Source organism: Myotis yumanensis, unplaced genomic scaffold, assembly GCF_028538775.1.
Source record: "Myotis yumanensis isolate MYYU_CA2020_CCGP unplaced genomic scaffold, mMyoYum1.0.hap1 SCAF_3, whole genome shotgun sequence".
Lineage (NCBI taxonomy): Eukaryota > Metazoa > Chordata > Mammalia > Chiroptera > Vespertilionidae > Myotis > Myotis yumanensis.
In genome coordinates this window covers 99,135,583-99,152,636 of record NW_027223754.1, presented here as the reverse complement: position 1 = coordinate 99,152,636, position 17,054 = coordinate 99,135,583, and the positions used below count along the sequence as shown (strand labels likewise).

The window sequence follows — 17,054 nt, the reverse complement described above, 5'->3', positions numbered from 1 at the left end:
ATTCCCTCACACAACGGAGGACATTTTTCCCACATAGACATCTGCCTTGCCCTGTGGGGGAAGACAGTCGACACACCCTATTGGAAAATACCTTGCCCTGAGGCCACTTAAGAGATTAAAAGTAACAATTAGCCTCCAGGCAAGGGCAACTGCCCCGCCCTGTTGGAAGAAACCTCTCACCACACCTGAGGACAATTGCCTAGGGGCAATTCAAGTCAGCATCCTATTAATCTGTAGACAGAGGTGGTCTCTGGATCCTTTGAGTCTTTGCCTGATCCAATAAATCAGTAACAGCCTTTAACACTGTCCTGCACTAGAGATTGAGAGGTATAGAGGATCTACCTAAAACATAGTCACAAACCAAAACACACAACCAAAAAGAGGAACAAAGAAACAATCCCCAAGTGAAAAAACTAGCGAATTCTCCAGAAGAAGAGATAAATGAAGCAGAGATGAGAAATTTATCTGAAACAGAGTTCAGAGTAAGATGTTAAAAATTATCAACAATATGAAAAAAGATATAGTAACTATGAAAAAGAACAGTCTGAAATAAAGAATGACATAATACAAATAAAGAACACATTGGAAGGAATACACAGCATATTAGGGGAAGCTGAGGATCGGATCAGTGAATTAGAAGACAGAGTTGAAAATATCACTCAATCAGAAAACCAAAAAAAAAAAAAAAAACAATTAAAAAACAGGAGGACAGCTTAAGGGAGCTGTGGGACAATGGGAAACGTAACAATATTAGAATAGTGGGTATATCAATAGAGGGAGAAAGAAATAGAGAAGGTGTTTGAAGAAATAATGGTAGAAAACTTCCCTAACCTGGTAAAGTAAAAAGTCACACGAGTTCAGGAGGCACAGAGAACCCCAAACAAGAAGAAACCAAACAGACCCATGCCCAGACACATCACAATTAAAATGCCAAAAATTAAAGACAAAGAGAGAATCTTAAAGGCAGCAAGAGAAAAGAAAACTGTTACCTACAAAGGAGTTCTCAAAAGGCTATCAGCTGATTTCTCATCAGAAACTCTATAGGCCAGAAAGGAATGGTATGAAGTACTCAAGGTAATGGAAAGCAAAGATCTGAGACCAAGATTACTATATCCAGCAAGGCTATCATTCAAAATAGATGGTCAAGTAAAGAGCTTCCCAGTAAAAAAAAAGGCTAAAGGAGTTCATCACCACCATGCCGAGAAGCAGTTCAATGACTGTGCTTTATCCTATCTAAGACAAAAAGGGTAATTAACCTTACCTCTGCTATGCTTCCCAATGGCTAATCAAGGTGATATGCAAATTAACTGCCAACCAGGATAGCGGCCTGCAGCCATGCAGCTGAAGCGAATATGAGGATTGCTAGTTCCAGTGATGGAGGAAGCCAAGGTTCCCCACTTGCTGCGGACCGGCTCTGAGCTCCAAAAGCAACAAAGTTTCAATTATAGAAGCCAAACAAACCCCAGAAACCTGCTTTCAGCCAGCCGGGCGTCAGAGCTGGGAGCGCCAGTGATGGCAACAATGTTTCAATTATAGAAGGTAAATAAATCCCAGAATAAAAAAAAAAGAAAAAAAGGAGAGGCTGGGAGCTTCAGTTGCTAGCCAGCCTGAAAACGGCCCACAGCCCCTCACCCAGACTGGCCAGGCACCCCAGTGGGGACCCCCACCCTGAAGGGAGTGTGACCAGCTGCAAACAGCCATCAGCCCCTCACCCAGGCTGGCCAGGCACCCCAGCGGGACCCCCACTCTGATCCGGCACACCCTTCAAGGCAAACCAGCCAGTCCCCACCCGTGCACCAAGCCTCTATCCTATATAGTAAAAGGGTAATATGCAAACTGACCCTAACAGCAGAAAGACTGGGAATGACTGGTCACTATGACACACACTGACCATCAGGGGGCAGACGCTCAATGCAGGAGCTGCCCTCTGGTGGTCAGTGCGCTACTACATGGGGGAGCTCTGCTCAGCCACAAGCCAGGCTGATGGCTGCCAGTACAGCAGTGGTGGTGGGAGCCTCTCCTGCCTCCTCAGCAACGCTAAGGATGTCTGACTGCAGCTTAGGTCTGCTCCCCGCTGGCAAGTGGACATCCTCCGAGGGCTGCTGGGCTGCCAGAGGGATGTCTGATTGCCATCTTAGGCCCGATCCCCCAGGGATCAGGACTAAACCAGCATGTGGTCATCCCCCGAGGGGTCCTAGACTGCGAGAGGGCACAGGCTGGGCTGAGGGACCCCCCACCCCCAAGTGAACAAATTTTTGTGCACTGGGCTTCTAGTTAATTAATAAAAAAATAGGGAAGATTATAGAGAACACAACCCACCCTTAGAGATTTAAAGTTTAGTGATCCAGTTAGGAAAAAATGATAATAAAAAGATTGCATGTTTTTTATTTAGTCACTGGAAATTAACGTATAGGAAGGGACAGAAGGTACATGCTCTTCTGAGTGGTCCTACCGCCAGTGTTTCTGTCAATCTAATGAGATATCACAAAAGGTGAGCTGAACAGAGGGTACATTTGAAACATCAATGCGTGATTAACATTATAAAGATTACTGTCCTTTAACTGTATTTAATTGCATTTTATATATATCTATATATATCTATATATAAAGAGCCAGGGTCTGTAACGTCCAAAACAACTGAATGGACAACCGAACACCGGAAGTCAGTCCTGCAGTTGCTGCGGCGACACAGCACTGACAGCTGTGCTGACCAAGCACTGACTGCCGAGGGGGCTGTGAATCAGGCCTGGAGAGAGGCCCAGAGAGAGAAGCAGGGTCTGATCCACAGCCTCCATGGCAGCTGTTGATCAGCCCTTGCCTCTCTTTCTTTCCGGGCCTGGACAGCAGCCATGGGGGCTGCTCATCAGCCCCACCTCACTGATCAGGCCCGGAGATAGGCCTGGAGATGCTGACTGGCATAGAAACCGAACAATCAGAACCAAATCTGGGTGAACTGTGAGGAGCCAATGGCTGCCTAGGAGGCAGAGCTTTTGATGCTGACTGGCATAGAAACGAACCAATCAGAACCTAGTATGAGTGAACTGTGAAGGCAGAACCTAAGGTGGGGGCTGAGGAGGGGTTTTAAGGGCAATAGCTGTTTGGTGTAAGGTGTAAGAAAGAAGTTCAATTTTTTAATGAATGGTTTGGTAGTATAGTGCATATGGCTGGCTATCAGTCCAGATATAAGGATTATGTATTTTTGTCTGCCAAGAGCATCTTCTCCTGCTGTAAAAGGCTTCTCCTTCCCCCCATTTAAGCAGTCCTATCCTATACAATCTATCTATACTAATAAAAGGGTAATATGCTAATTAGACCGGGTGGACCGGCCATCTTCCAGATGTTCGACTTCCTTCTGGGCAAAGCCATGGTGGTGGGGGCAGAGCAGAGGCAATTAGGGGTGATAAGGCCGGCAGAGGAGGGCAGTTGGGGGCGAGATCAGGTCAGCAGGGAGTTAGGGGCAATCAGGCTGGCCGGGGAGAGCAGTTAGGGGTGATCCGGCAGGCAGAGGCAGTTAAGGACAATCAGGACAGCAGGGGAGAGCAGTTAGGGGCGAGATCAGGCCAGCATGGGAGGGCCATTGGGGGCGAGCATGCCGGTAGGAAAGGGCAGTTGGGGCTGAGATCAGACCTGCAGGGGAAGGCAATTGGGGGCGAGATCAGGCCAGCAGGGTAGGGAAGTTAGGGGTGATCAGGCAGGCAGAGGCACTTAGGGGCGATCAGGCCAGCAGGGGAGGGCAGTTAGGGGTGATCAGGTAGGCAGGCAGAGGCAGTTAGGGGTAATCAGGGTGGCAGGCAGGTGAGCGGTTAGGAGCCAGCAGTCCCAGATTGCGAGAAGGATGTCTAACTGCCGGTTTAGGCCCAATTCCTGTTGGATCGGGCTTAAACCAGCACTCGGACATCCCCCAAGGGGTCCCTGATTGGAAAGGGTGCAGGCTGGGCTGAGGGATCCGCCCCCCCCCCACCCCCCGCATGAATTTCGTGCACTGGGCCACTAGTAAAATATAAAACCCAAACCATGTATAGCTTTATTAATTTAAAGCAATATACCAAGTCATTTGAGCTTAATTATTAGCAGTGTATTGCTATCTGGCTATATATACTTAAGAAGATAAATCTCATTCAGATGACAAAGTGAGAGATAATGTCCATAGCTGGGCAAAATATTCATGTGATTGCTACTCGTTATGATGGTTCAAGTTTATGTGTCAACTTGGCTAGGCCATGGGCTCAGTAGTTGGGTCAAATATTAGTCAAGATGTTGCTCTGAAACATTCTGTATGTGTGATTAATACCTATGCTCAACCGACTTTAAGTAAAAGATATTATTCTCAATAATGTAGGTGGGCCTCATCCAATTAGATCAGGGGTGGGGAAAGTCCAGCCCTTGGGCTGAGTAAGGCCCGAGAAATAATTTGATCTGGCCATCCCAGGCATTAGTAGTGAAATAATCAAATGTTTGACCAAATATAGCAGGCTAATTTTTAAGTTGATAATTTTGTATGGCCCGAGAATGATGTTATAAATGTCCAAATGGCCCTTGGCATAAAAATGATTCCTCACTCTTGAATTAGATGACAGCCTTAAGCAGAAAGACTGAGGTTTTCTGGAGAGGAAGGAATTCTGCCTCAAGACTGTAACAGAGAAGAAGAATCAAGATGGTGGCATAGGTGAACACCTGTATTTGCTGCTTCTCACAACCACATCAAAACTACAATTCAAAGACAGAACAGATATCATCCAGAACCACAGGAGTGCTGGCTGAGTGGAAGTTCTGCAACTGAAAGGAAAGAAAAAAGTGCATTGAGATTGGTAGGAGGTGCAGAGGTGAGGAGGTGCATGCAAAACAGCCTGACAACTGGGTGCGCTGTTGTTTTTTTCAGTGGGGAGGGAGATACAAGCTCCTATTGCTCTGAACTCCCATTCCGTGTGAGACTCTGGGGACCCAGACTCATAGGGGAGAAACTGGACTGTCTGGAATTGGGACAGGAATTCAAGGGCGGCTTTCTCTAGGTGCTTGCAGCAATCATTGTTCCTGTGTGGGGGCAAGGGACGAACGTGGAGATGTGGAGACGCGGGAACCTCCCCAATGCAGGGCTGACTGACAGCCATTGCTGTTTGCTCCGCCCTGGTGATTCCCTGAGACCCTGCCCCACCCAATTTACAACCCCACCCAAGCTGTGTGCGGCAGCTTTTGCGTATGAATGGCTTGTCCTTTCGCAGCCTAACCTAACAAACTGCAGCTGGGTCAGAGAGTACCAAAGCTTCCAAAAGAAGGCCCAAGGCTTGGCAGCAGCATCCTGCCTTGCTTCACAGCTGGGCCTCATCTGTGCACTTACAAACCCCCCCAAAAGAGGAGGAGGAATCTGCAGATCTCGCTGTAGCTCCTGCTGGGTGGCCTCAGGCAGTGGCTGATCTTGCACCTCCTTGGAGATCCAAGAGCCAGTGTACCCAGTGGTCAGAGTGAGACCATCCAGATTACAACTCTTCACATCCATAAGAGACACACTCAGGGGGCAGACTCAGTGAGCACCAAAGCCCCAATGAAGCAAGTCCTGCCCCATAAGGGTGTCTCCAGCACAGAAGTTCTCCCATTGTAGACACAGCTGGTCCTCACAGCCAATTGGCCTGGAGGTCAATTCCTCCCAGTGATACTTAGAACAATCAAGGCTTAACTACAACAAGACTGTACACACAGCCCACAAAGGGGTGCACCAAGAGTGTCCACCTCAGGTGATTGGGGAGGCTGAGCCACTGGCCCCTATAGGACACCTAGCACACAAAGCCACTCTATCAACACAGGGAAGCAGCCAAAATGCAGAGACAAAGAAACATGTCACAATGAAAGAAATGGAGGAAAGCAAACTACTGGATATAGAGTTCAAAACCACAGTTATAAGGTTAGTCAAGAATCTTCTAGAAACCTCTGAGAAATATAGTGAGACCCTCAAAAATATGAAAAAGGACCAATTAGAAATTAAGCATACACTGACTGAAATAAAGAATAATATACAGAGATCCAACAGCAGACTAGAGGATCCCATGAATCAAGTCAAAGATTTGAAATACGAAGAAGCAAAAAACACCCATAACGAAAAGCAAAAAGAAAAAAGAATACAAAAATATGAAGATAGTGTAAGGAGCCTCTGGGACAACTTCAAGCGTACCAACATCCAAATTATGGGGGTGCCAGAAGAAGAGAGAGAGCAAGATATTGAAAACCTATTTGAAGAAATAATGACAGAAAACTTCCCCTAACTTTCTTTCTGGTGAAAGAAATAAACTTACAAGTCCAGGAAGCACAGAGAACCCTAAACAAGAGGAATCCAAAGTGGGCCACACCAAGACACATCATAATTAAAATGCCAAGGGCAAAAGACAAAGAGAGAATCTTAAAAGCAGAAAGAGAAAGAAAGTCAGTTACCTACAAGTGAGTACCCATATGACTGTCAGCTGATTTCTCAACAGAAACTTTGCAGGCCAGAAGGGAGTGGCAAGAAATATTCAAAGTGATGAATAGCAAGAACATACAACCAAGATTATTCTACCCAGGAAAGCTATCATTCAGAATTGAAGGTCAGATAAAGAGCTTCACAGATAAGAAAAGCTAAAGGAGTTCATCACCACCAAACCAGTATTATATGAAATGCTGAAGGGTATTCTTTAATAAGAGGAAGAAGAAGAAAAAGGTAAAGTTAAAAATTATGAACAACAAAGTCACAACAAATACATATCTATCAACAAGTGAATCTAAAAATCAAGTGAATAAAAAATATGATGAACAGAATAAACTGGTGAATATAAGGAGCATAGAAAGGGAGTGGACTGAAAATTCTCAGGGGAGAGGGGGTGTGGGGGGTGTGGGAAGAGACTGGACAAAAATCATACACCTATGGACGAGGACAGTGGGGGGGGGGGGATAGGATAGGGGGTGGGGTGGGAACCGGGTGGAGGGGAGCTATGGGGGAAAAAGAGGAACAAGTCTAATAATCTGGACAATAAAGATTTATTAAAAAAAAAAAAAAAGACTGTAACAGAAATCCTGCCTGACCTTCTGGCCTGTTAGCCTGCCCTACAGATTTCAAACTGGCTAGCCCTGCCAATCATGAGCCAGCTCTTTAAAATAAATCTATATCTGTGCCTATGCCTCTATCTCTCTCCCTATGTCTCACATATATTCTAAGGGTCTGTTTTGTGCTTCTCTGGAGAAGCCTGACTGACATACTCTGTCTCAATTTACACAATCTGTGTGATACTATGAACGTTTATTTGACCTCTGAATGCTTCAGTTTCTTCACTGAAACATGGAGAAAATTTCAGTATAAACCTTTATAGAGATATCCGAAGGTTAAACAAAAATAATCCATGTAAAGTTCTTAGTATGGGGGCTAGCACACAATAAATATTTGATAAATATTAGATGTCACTGTGCTGCTATTACTATAACAAACAAATATTGATGTTGAACATTTTTAAAACCTTAGGTTACATTTTAATTTACATTAAAAAAATAAGAAAGTTTTCTTACATCTATCTTATACTTGAAATGCAAGGACATTTGGTCAAATACTACCCTGGTCATATTCAAATGTTCTTCCCTATATAACAGAATCAGTTCTACCAGAATTATTCTTGTCAGTGTCCTGTCCAAAATTAACCAAACCCTAAAATCTGCCAGGCAGAGACTTAATAAAAATACTTAATGGGATCAAATAAAATGAAGATATACAAATGAAGAACATTAACAATCAAAATAAGCTACTTCACTCCTAGTTTTCTAGAAAACTTCATTATACAGAAGAAGATGAAAGTTATGCCCCTAATTTGTAATTTATAAATAACCAATTTTGGTTTTAATTGTACTATAATCATAAATGCTCTAATTTGAGATAAAATCCTTTTTAAGAGCAAGTAAATAAAAAAATATGTAAGAAAAAAATTTAAGAAGAATATATCACTTGTCCATAGTAAATGTTTATATTATTAGTTGTATATAAGAAAAATTAAGAATGATATAAATTTACTAAATTGGAAGGTTTGGTTTTTACTAAAAAAATATTTTTATTGATTTCAGAATGGAAGGGAGAGGGAGAGATAGAAACATCAATGATGAGAGAGAATCATGGAACCACTGCCTCCTGCATGCCCCTTCTGGGGATCAAGCCCAAAACCTGGGCATGTACTCTGACCAGGAATCTGACCATGAGATCCTGGTTCATGGGTGGACGCTCAAACACTGAGCCACACCGGCTGGACAAAGGTTTGATTCTTTGAGATTAAAATACTTGCCTAAACAAATTTTGTATTATGTATACATAATTCTAAATTAGAAATAACTTCTATTGGAGCTACTTTTAAAAGTTTAGATTTTTTCTAAACCATTGTAGAGACATTACTAAAGATATGAAAAATTACGGTAATTTTTAATACTTTCAATCATAATCTCTAAATCATTTAAAAATTTACAGTCATTTTTAGTTCTATCATAATTAATCTGCGAGTTATTTTCTTGTAATTTGTTATAACTCACCTATGAGAAACTGCTCCCCAAGCACCATGCTTGTTTGTGAGAATGTTAAGGATCTTCTGTTTCAGTTGATTTGCTGTAACGTGATCTCGATGTTTTGCAGCACTAATGAGATGGTCACACATCTTTTCTTCCTCTCTCCTATCAGCAGCATACTGGGCACACTGCGACTATGTAAAGAAATGCAAACAATGTATGACTTCAACTGTGCATTAGTAAGGAATGCTATCTAATTTTAAGTTAAATGCTAATAAACTCAGATAATATAATCTTTTGAAACTTTATTCTACAGAACACATACAGTTCCCTTTCAAACTTTTAAAAATGTGTTCTTTGTGTTTATACATATGTGTATGTAAAATAATTTGGATAATGTTAGCTCTCTGTATTCATGGCCATTGGTATTGATAACATAGCTAATCATTCTCATTGTGTATCAAATGGTTCAAGATGATCATTTCTTTAAGCATATTTGATTTTTAAATAAGTTTGGTATAGGGTGGATTGACTACAAATTTTGATATTACTAAGTATGTAACATAATGAATCATATAAGAAAGGAAAACTATATACATCTAAATAAATGCATATAACTAGTTCACATTCATCATTACTATGGAAAAAGCTGTGTCATGGAAGGTACTTGAACATATCTCGTCCTCTATCTATTGTCATAAACTATTATCACAAGTCATTATAACAAATTAAGAAGAATTCATTCATATTCTAATTCATCTTTTTGTACAGGGAATCACCAATTAGTACAATGATCTGCCTCATAATGAGGTTAATATTTCATTAGTTCATAGGAGAATACAATTAAAATTTCATTTTTCTTCCTTACCAATTGCAGTGGTTAACTAAGAAAAACTTAAGCATGAAACATTCATCTCCCATTAAATATACTTTTTCTCTTAATTAGAGGCTTAAATTCCTCAAAAAGTCCCAGTAAAATGCCATGACTTTTATAAAGTCTTTTGTAATTTAAAAATAACTGGTGAACACACAACAACAACAACAACACACACATCAATGCATTTACTAATATAGCTTTAACTAAAAATACAACACACACACATCAATGCATTTACTAAAGTAGCTTTAACTAAAAAACACACACAAATTAAACATTTGGGTTAATAAGAAATGTACAGTCATAAGTAACAATGGTAAGACTCTCAAAATTAAGTTTAAATCAGTATTTTATGTATACATAATCTAAAAATTACTGAGTCTTCATATCCTTCTTCATAACTTCTTAGCACTTTTTGCCATCAGCCTCAATAAAGTACTCTCATCCCCAAGGGGGTGAAAACTGGTGTTGGGTGAATGTGAAAAAAAAAAACTTACTATTTTAATATATAAAGCACAGATGTATATACAGTACAAAAATAGATATGCAGCACACTGAAGGTAATAAAATATCATTGGGAAATAATTAGGATAAAAATTGTATAAAAAGATTTTTTAGGGGGCAATAGTGCAAAAAAAGGTTGAAAAGCAGTGCACTTAGCTTAATAAGATTTTGAGTAGCTATGTGTTAAAGCTAGTAACTAATATCTGGCATCATAAAATTCCATTTTAAATGTTTTCACATGACAAATATTAATTTGCACATATCCCTGTAAAATATCTTGCTTTTCTTAGTAGAAATACAGGATGGGACAAAAGTAGGGTTACAGTTGTTTATATGGAAAATAATACAATAATCCTATATAATAAAAACCGAATATGCAAATAAATGGAACAGGAGAAGGACCAGCAGAACGACCAGCCACTATGATGCGCACTGACCACTGGGGGGCAGATGCTCAATGCAGGGGGCAGCTCCTGCATTGAGCGTCTGCCCCCTGAGAGGGAGGTGACTGGTGGCAGCGATCAGGGGTGGCAATCAGGGGGTGGGGCCGGCCAGAAGGCGGCGCCACGCCACTAGCCAAGGCAGGTGCCAGCAGGGGCCCCCCCATTTGCCCCATCAACTGGCCGCCCTAAAGATGGCCCTGATCACTGGCCAGGCCTAGGGACCCTACCCTATATATTGGGAACAGTCTCTTAGATTTAAACATTAAAACCTGGCAAGGCTACTCTAATACTGAAAAAACAGGATGATGCAGCAATGACACATGAACTCTGGCTAGCTAGCACATTTTGTAGTTGGCCCAGATTCTGACACTTATAAACTCTATGACAAAGCCAATTACTTAACTTCTCTCTGCTTCAGTTTTTCCAATAAGATGGGGAAAATGGTACTCTTGCCTCAGAAGGATCATGTTATGTACTACTTTTTAAACATTTTTTTTATTAAGTTACTAGAGACCCGGTGCAAAAAATTTGTGCACTGGCGGGGGGCGTGTCCCTCAGCCTCACTTGTGCCCTCTCACAGTCTGGGACCCCTCAGGAGATAACGACCTGCTGGCTTAGGCCCACTCCCGAGTGGCAGAGGGCAGGCCCAATCCCTAGATGCCTGCCCCACAGCCCCTGGTCGGGCTCAGAGCAGGACCGATTGGGGGGTTGGGGCACTGCCACCTGTCACACTCAAGGCAGGGTAGATGGGGAGGTTGCCGCACCACCCCCTGTCATGCACAGAGCAGGGCCAATCAGGGCGTTGGGGCGCTGCCCCCTGTGATGCACAGAGCAGGGCCCATCAGGGGAGTTGGGGCTCCGTACCCTGTCACACACAGAGAGCAGGGCCGATCAGGGGGTTGGGGCGCTGTCCCCTGTCACTCACAGAGCAGGGCCAATCAGGGGGTTGGGGAGCTCCCCCCTGTCACGCATAGAGTACGGCCGATGGGGAGTTGGGGCACCGCCCCCTGTCACACACAGAGCAGGGTGGATCAGGGGGTTGGGGCGCCTTCACCTGTCATGAACAGAGCAAGGCGGATAGGGAGGTTGTGGCTCCGACCCCTGTCACATACAGAGCCACAGGGTGATCAGGGGGTTTGGGCTCTGCCCCCTGTCACGCTGCTCCAGGGGCCAGGAGGCCTCCTGGCTCCACTGATCCCAGAGCTGGGAGGCCTCGTGGCTCCGCTTGACACAGGGGCAGTGAGGCCTCACTGCTCCGCTGATCCAGGTGCCAGGAGGCCTGGCTGCTCCGCTGATCCCGGTGCCGGGAGGCATATTACCCTTTTACTACATAGGATAGAGGCCTGGTACACGGGTGGGGGCAGGCTGGTTTGCCCTGAAGGGTGTCCTGGATCAGGGTGGGGGTCCCACTTGGGTGCCTGGCCAGCCTGGATGAGGGGATGATGGCTGTTTCCAACTGGTCACACCCCCTTCAGGGTGGGGGTCCCCACTGGGGTGCCTGGCCAGCCTGGGTGAGGGGATGATGGCTGTGTGCAGCTGGTCACACCCCCTTCAGGGTGGGGGTCCCCACTGGGGTGACTGGCCAGCCTGGGTGAGGGGATGGTGGCTGTTTCCACTGATCACACCCACTCAAGGTGGGGTCCCCACCGGGGTGCCTGGCCAGTCTGCGTGAGGGGCTGAGGGCCGTTTTCAGGCTGGTGGGCGACTGAAGCTCCAAACCTCTCCTTTTTTTCTTTTTCTTTTTATTCTTGGATTTATTTACCTTCTATGGCTGTCACTGGAACTGAGAGCCGGTTTTCTCTCTCAGGCTCGGCTCCAGCTCTGAGGCCTCGGCTGCTGAAAGCAGGTGTCTGGTTTGTTTGGGTTCTATAATCGAAACACTGTTTCAACTAAGGCTCTGAGGCCCAGCTGGCTGAAAGCAGGTTTCTGGGGTTTTGTTTAGCTTCTATATTTGTAACAATGTTTCTTAAACTGCAAGCTCAGAGGCCGGCAAGGCAGGCAGGGAATGTTGGCTTCCTCTGTCACTGAAGCAAGCAAGCCTCCTGTTCGCTTCAAGCTGCCTGGCTGCCGGCCGCCATCTTGGTTGGCACTTAATTTGCATATCGCCCTGATTAGCCAATGGGAAGGGTACCGGAGGTATGGCTAATTACCATGTTTCTCCATTATTAGATAGGATTACATAAGTGTCCTTATCTCCACGTTACCCCCCATACCCCCCACTAATGCCCTAACCCCTCTGTTGTCTGTGTCCATTGGTTAGGCCTATATGCTTGCATATAAGTCCTTTGGTTGATCTCCCCCCCTTTACCCCCACCCTCCCCTACCTTCCCTCTGATGTTTAAAGGTCTGATCAATGCTTCTCTGTCTCTGAATCTGTTTTTGTTCATCAGTTTAAGTTGTTCATTATATTCCATAAATGAGTGAAATCATGTGATATTTATTTTTCTCTGACTGGCTTATTTCACTTAGCATAATGCTCTCCCGTTCCACCCATGCTGTTGCAAATGGTAAGAATTCCTTCTTTTTTACTGCAGCGTAGTATTCCATTGTGTAAATGTACCACTGTTTTCTAATCCAGTTATCTACTGATGGGCAATTAGGCTGTTTCCACATCTTAGCTATGGTGAACTATGCTGCTATGAACATAGGGGTGCATATATCCTTTCTAATTGGTGTTTCTAGTTTCTTGGGATATATACCTAGAAGGGGGATCACTGGGTCAAATGGGAGTTCCATTTTTAACTTTTTGAGGAAACTCCATACTGACTTCCATAGTGGCTGCACCAGTCTGCATTCCCAGCAGCAGTGCACGAGGGTTCCTTTTTCTCTACATCCTCTCCAGCACTTGTCCTTTGTTGATTTGTTGATAATAGCCATTTTGACAGGTGTGAGATGGTACCGCATTGTCGTTTTGATTTGCATCCTTCAGATGATTAGTGACTTTGAACATGTTTTCTTATGTCTTTTGGCCTTTCTTCTGTCTTCTTCTGAAAAGTATCTATTTAGGTCCGTTGCCCATTTTTTGATTGGGTTGTTTATCTTCCTTTTGTTAAGTTGTATGAGTTCCTTGTAAATGTTGGAGATTAAAACCTTATAGGTGATAACACTGGCAAATATGTTCTCCCATGCAGTGGGCTTTCTTGTTGTTTTGTTGATGGTTTCGTTTGCTGTGGAAAAGCTTTTTATTTTGATGTAGTCCCATTTGTTTATTTTCTCTTTAGTTTCCAATGCCCTAGGAGCAGTATCAGTGAAGAAAATACTTCGGCATATGACTGAGATTTTGCTGCCTGTGGATTGCTATAGTATTTTTATGGTTTCCCATCTTATGTTTAAGTCCTTTATCCATTTTGAGTTTATTTTTGTGTATGGTGTAAGTTGGTGGTCTAGTTTAATTTTTTTGCATGTATCTGTCAAATTTTCCCAATACCATTTATTGAAGAGGCTGTCTTGCCTCTATTGTATGTTCTTGCCTCCTTTGTCAAATATTAATTGAGCATAGTTGTTTGGGTTGATTTCTGGGTTCTCTATTGTATTCCATTGATCTATATGTCTGTTCTTGTGCCAATACCAAGCTGTTTTGAGAACAGTGGCTTTGTAATGCAGCTTAATACCTGGTATTGAGATCCCACCAACTTTGTTCTTCTTTCTCAGGATTGCTGCAGCTATTTGGGGTCTTGTTTTATTCCAGATGAATTTTTGGAGAGTTCGTTCTAGGTCTGTGAAATATGCCCTTGGTATTTTAATGGGGATTGCATTGAATCTATAGATTGCTTTGGGTAGTATGGACAACTTGATGATGTTGATTCTACCAGTCCATGAACATGGTATGTTCATCCAAATGTTTATGTCTTTCTCTATCTCTTTATTCAGTGTCCTGTAGTTATCTGTGTATAGGCCTTTTACCTCCTTAGTCAAGTTTATTCCTAGGTATCTTAATTTTTTGGGTGTGATGGTAAATGGAATTGCTTTTTTAGTCTCTCTTTCTGTAAGTTCATTAATGGTGTATAGAAATACCATAGATTTCTTGGCCTTAATTTTGTATCCTGCTACATTGCCGAATTAATTTATTAAGTCTAATAATTTTTTTGATGGAGTCTTTAGGGTTTTCTATGTAAAGTATCATATCATCTGCAAATAAGGACAGTTTTACTTCTTCTTTTCCAATTTGGATGCCTTTTATTTCTTCTTCTTGTCTAATTGCAATGGCTAATACTTCCAGTACTATGTCGAACAGGAGTGGTGAGAGTGGACATCCCTGTCTTGTTCCTGTTCTTAAGGGAAATGGTTTTAGTTTTTGCCCATTGAGTATGATGTTGGCTGTTGGTTTGTCATATATGGCTTTTATTATATTGAGGTATGATCCTTCTATTCCTACCTTGCTGAGAGTTTTTATAAAGAAAGAGTATTGGATTTTGTCAAATCCATTTTCTGCATCAATTGATATGACTATGTGATTTTTATCTCTCAATTTGTTTACGTGATGTATCACATTTATTGATTTGCGGATCTTATACGATCCTTGCAAACTCGGGATAAATCCTACTTGATCATGGTGTATGATCTTTCAGATGTACTGCTGGATCCAATTTGCTAAAATTTGGTTGAGGATTTTGGCATCTATGTTCATGAGGGATATTAGCCTATAATTCTCCTTCATTGTGTTGTCCTTATCTGGTTTTGGTATTAGGGTGATGATGGCTTCATAGAATGTGCTTCGAAGTGTTCCTTTCTCTTGAATTTTTTGTAGTAGTGTGAGGAGGATAGGTTTTAGGTCTTCCTTAAATGTTTGGTAAAATTCCCCTGTGAAGCCATCTGGCCCTGGGCTTTTGTTTGCTGGAAGCATTTTTTTTTTAAATTGTTTTATTGCTTAAAGTATTACAAAGAGTATTACATATGTCTTCTTTTTTTTCAGCCCTTAACAATCCCCCGGCCTCCCCTATCCCCCAGTGTCTTATGTCCATTGGTTATGCTTATATGCATGCATACAAGTCCTTCAGTTGATCTCTTACCCCCACTCCTGTCCCCAACCCTCCCCGGCCGTCCCGCTGTAGTTTGACAGTCTGTTCGATGTTGCTCTGCCTCTGTATCTATTTTCGCTCATCAGTTTATAATGGTCTTTATTATCCATGAGTGAGTGAGATCATGTGGTATTTTTCCTTCATTGACTGGCTTATTTCACTTAGCATAATGCTCTCCAGTTCCGTCCATGCTGTTGCAAATGGTAAGAGTTCCTTCTTTTTTACAGCAGCATAGTATTCCATCGTGTAGATGTGCCACAGTTTTCTAATCCATTCATCTACTGATGGACACTTAGACTGTTTCAAGATCTTAGCTATGGTGAATTGTGCTGCTATGAACATAGGGGTGCATATATCCTTTCTGATTGGTGTTTTTCGTGTCTTGGGATATATTCCTAGAAGTGGGATCACGAGGTCAAAAGGGAGTTCCAGTTTTAGTATTTGAGGAAACTCCATACAGTATTCCATAGTGGCTGCACCAGTCTGCATTCCCACCAGCAGTGCATGAGTGTGCCTTTTTCTCCACATCCTCTCCAGCACTTGTCGTTTGTTGATTTGTTGATGATAGCCATTCTGACAGGTGTGAGATGGTACCTCATTGTTGTTTTGATTTGCATTTCTCAGATGATTAGTTACCTTGAGCATGTTTTCATATGACTCTTGGCTTTCTGAATGTCCTCTTTTGAAAGGTGTCTATTTAAGTCCTTTGCCCATTTTGATTGGATTGTTTATCTTCCTTTGGTTAAGTTGTATGAGTTCCCTGTAAGTATTGGAGATTAAACCCTTATTGTTGATAACATTGGCAAATATGTTCTCCCATGCAGTGGGCTTTCTTGTTGTTTTGTTGATGGTTTCTTTTGCTGTGCAAAAGCTTTCAATTTTGATGTAGTCCCATTTGTTTATTTTATCTTTAGTTTCCAATGCCCTAGGAGCTGTATCTTGAAGAAATTGCTTCGGCATATGTCTGAGATTTTGTTGCCTTTGGATTCTTGTAGTATTTTATGGTTTCCTGCCATACATTTAAGTCCTTTATGCATTTTGAGTTTATTTTTGTGTATGGTGTAAGTTGGTGGTCTAATTTCATTTTTTTGTATGTATCTGTCCAATTTTCCCAACACCATTTATTGAAGAGACTATCTTGGCTCCATTGTATGTTCATGCCTCCTTTGTCAAATATAATTGAGCATATTGGTTGGGGTCGATTTCTGGGCTCATATTCTATTCCATTGATCTATATGTCTGTTCTTGTGCCAATACCAGGCAGTTTGAGAACAGTGGCTTTGTAATACAGCTTGATATCTGGTATTGAGATCCCACCTACTTTGTTCTTTCTCAGGATTGCTGCAGCTATTTGGCGTCTTTTTTTATTCCAGATGAATGTTTGGAGAGTTAGTTCTAAGCCTGTGAAATATGCCATTGGTAATTTAATGGGGATTGCATTGAGTCTATAGATTGCTTTGGGTAGTATAGACATTTTTATGATGTTGATTCTACCAATCCAAGAACATGGTATGTTCTTCCAACTGTTTATGTCTTCCTCTATCTCTTTTTTCAATGTCCTGTAGTTTTCTGAGTAGAAGTCTTTTACCTCTTTAGTTAAGATTATTCCTAGGTATCTTAATTTTTTTGGTGCAATGGTAAATGGGATTGTGTTTTTTAGTCTCTCTTTCTGTAAGTTCACTATTGGTGTATAGAAACGCCATAGATTTCTTG

The 17,054-nt window shown here is 42.4% G+C and overlaps 1 protein-coding gene across 5 annotated transcripts in view; it reads right to left on the bottom strand.

Moving 5' to 3' along the window:
* NBEA (neurobeachin) overlaps positions 1–17,054 on the bottom strand; it is a 975,192-nt gene that overhangs the window by 441,143 nt on the left and 516,995 nt on the right. For all 5 annotated transcript variants that reach the window (XM_070409180.1, XM_070409183.1, XM_070409179.1 and 2 more), the window contains one exon: positions 8,527–8,693. In XM_070409180.1, the coding sequence (XP_070265281.1) occupies positions 8,527–8,693 (167 nt within the window). The remainder of the gene's footprint in view (positions 1–8,526; positions 8,694–17,054) is intronic.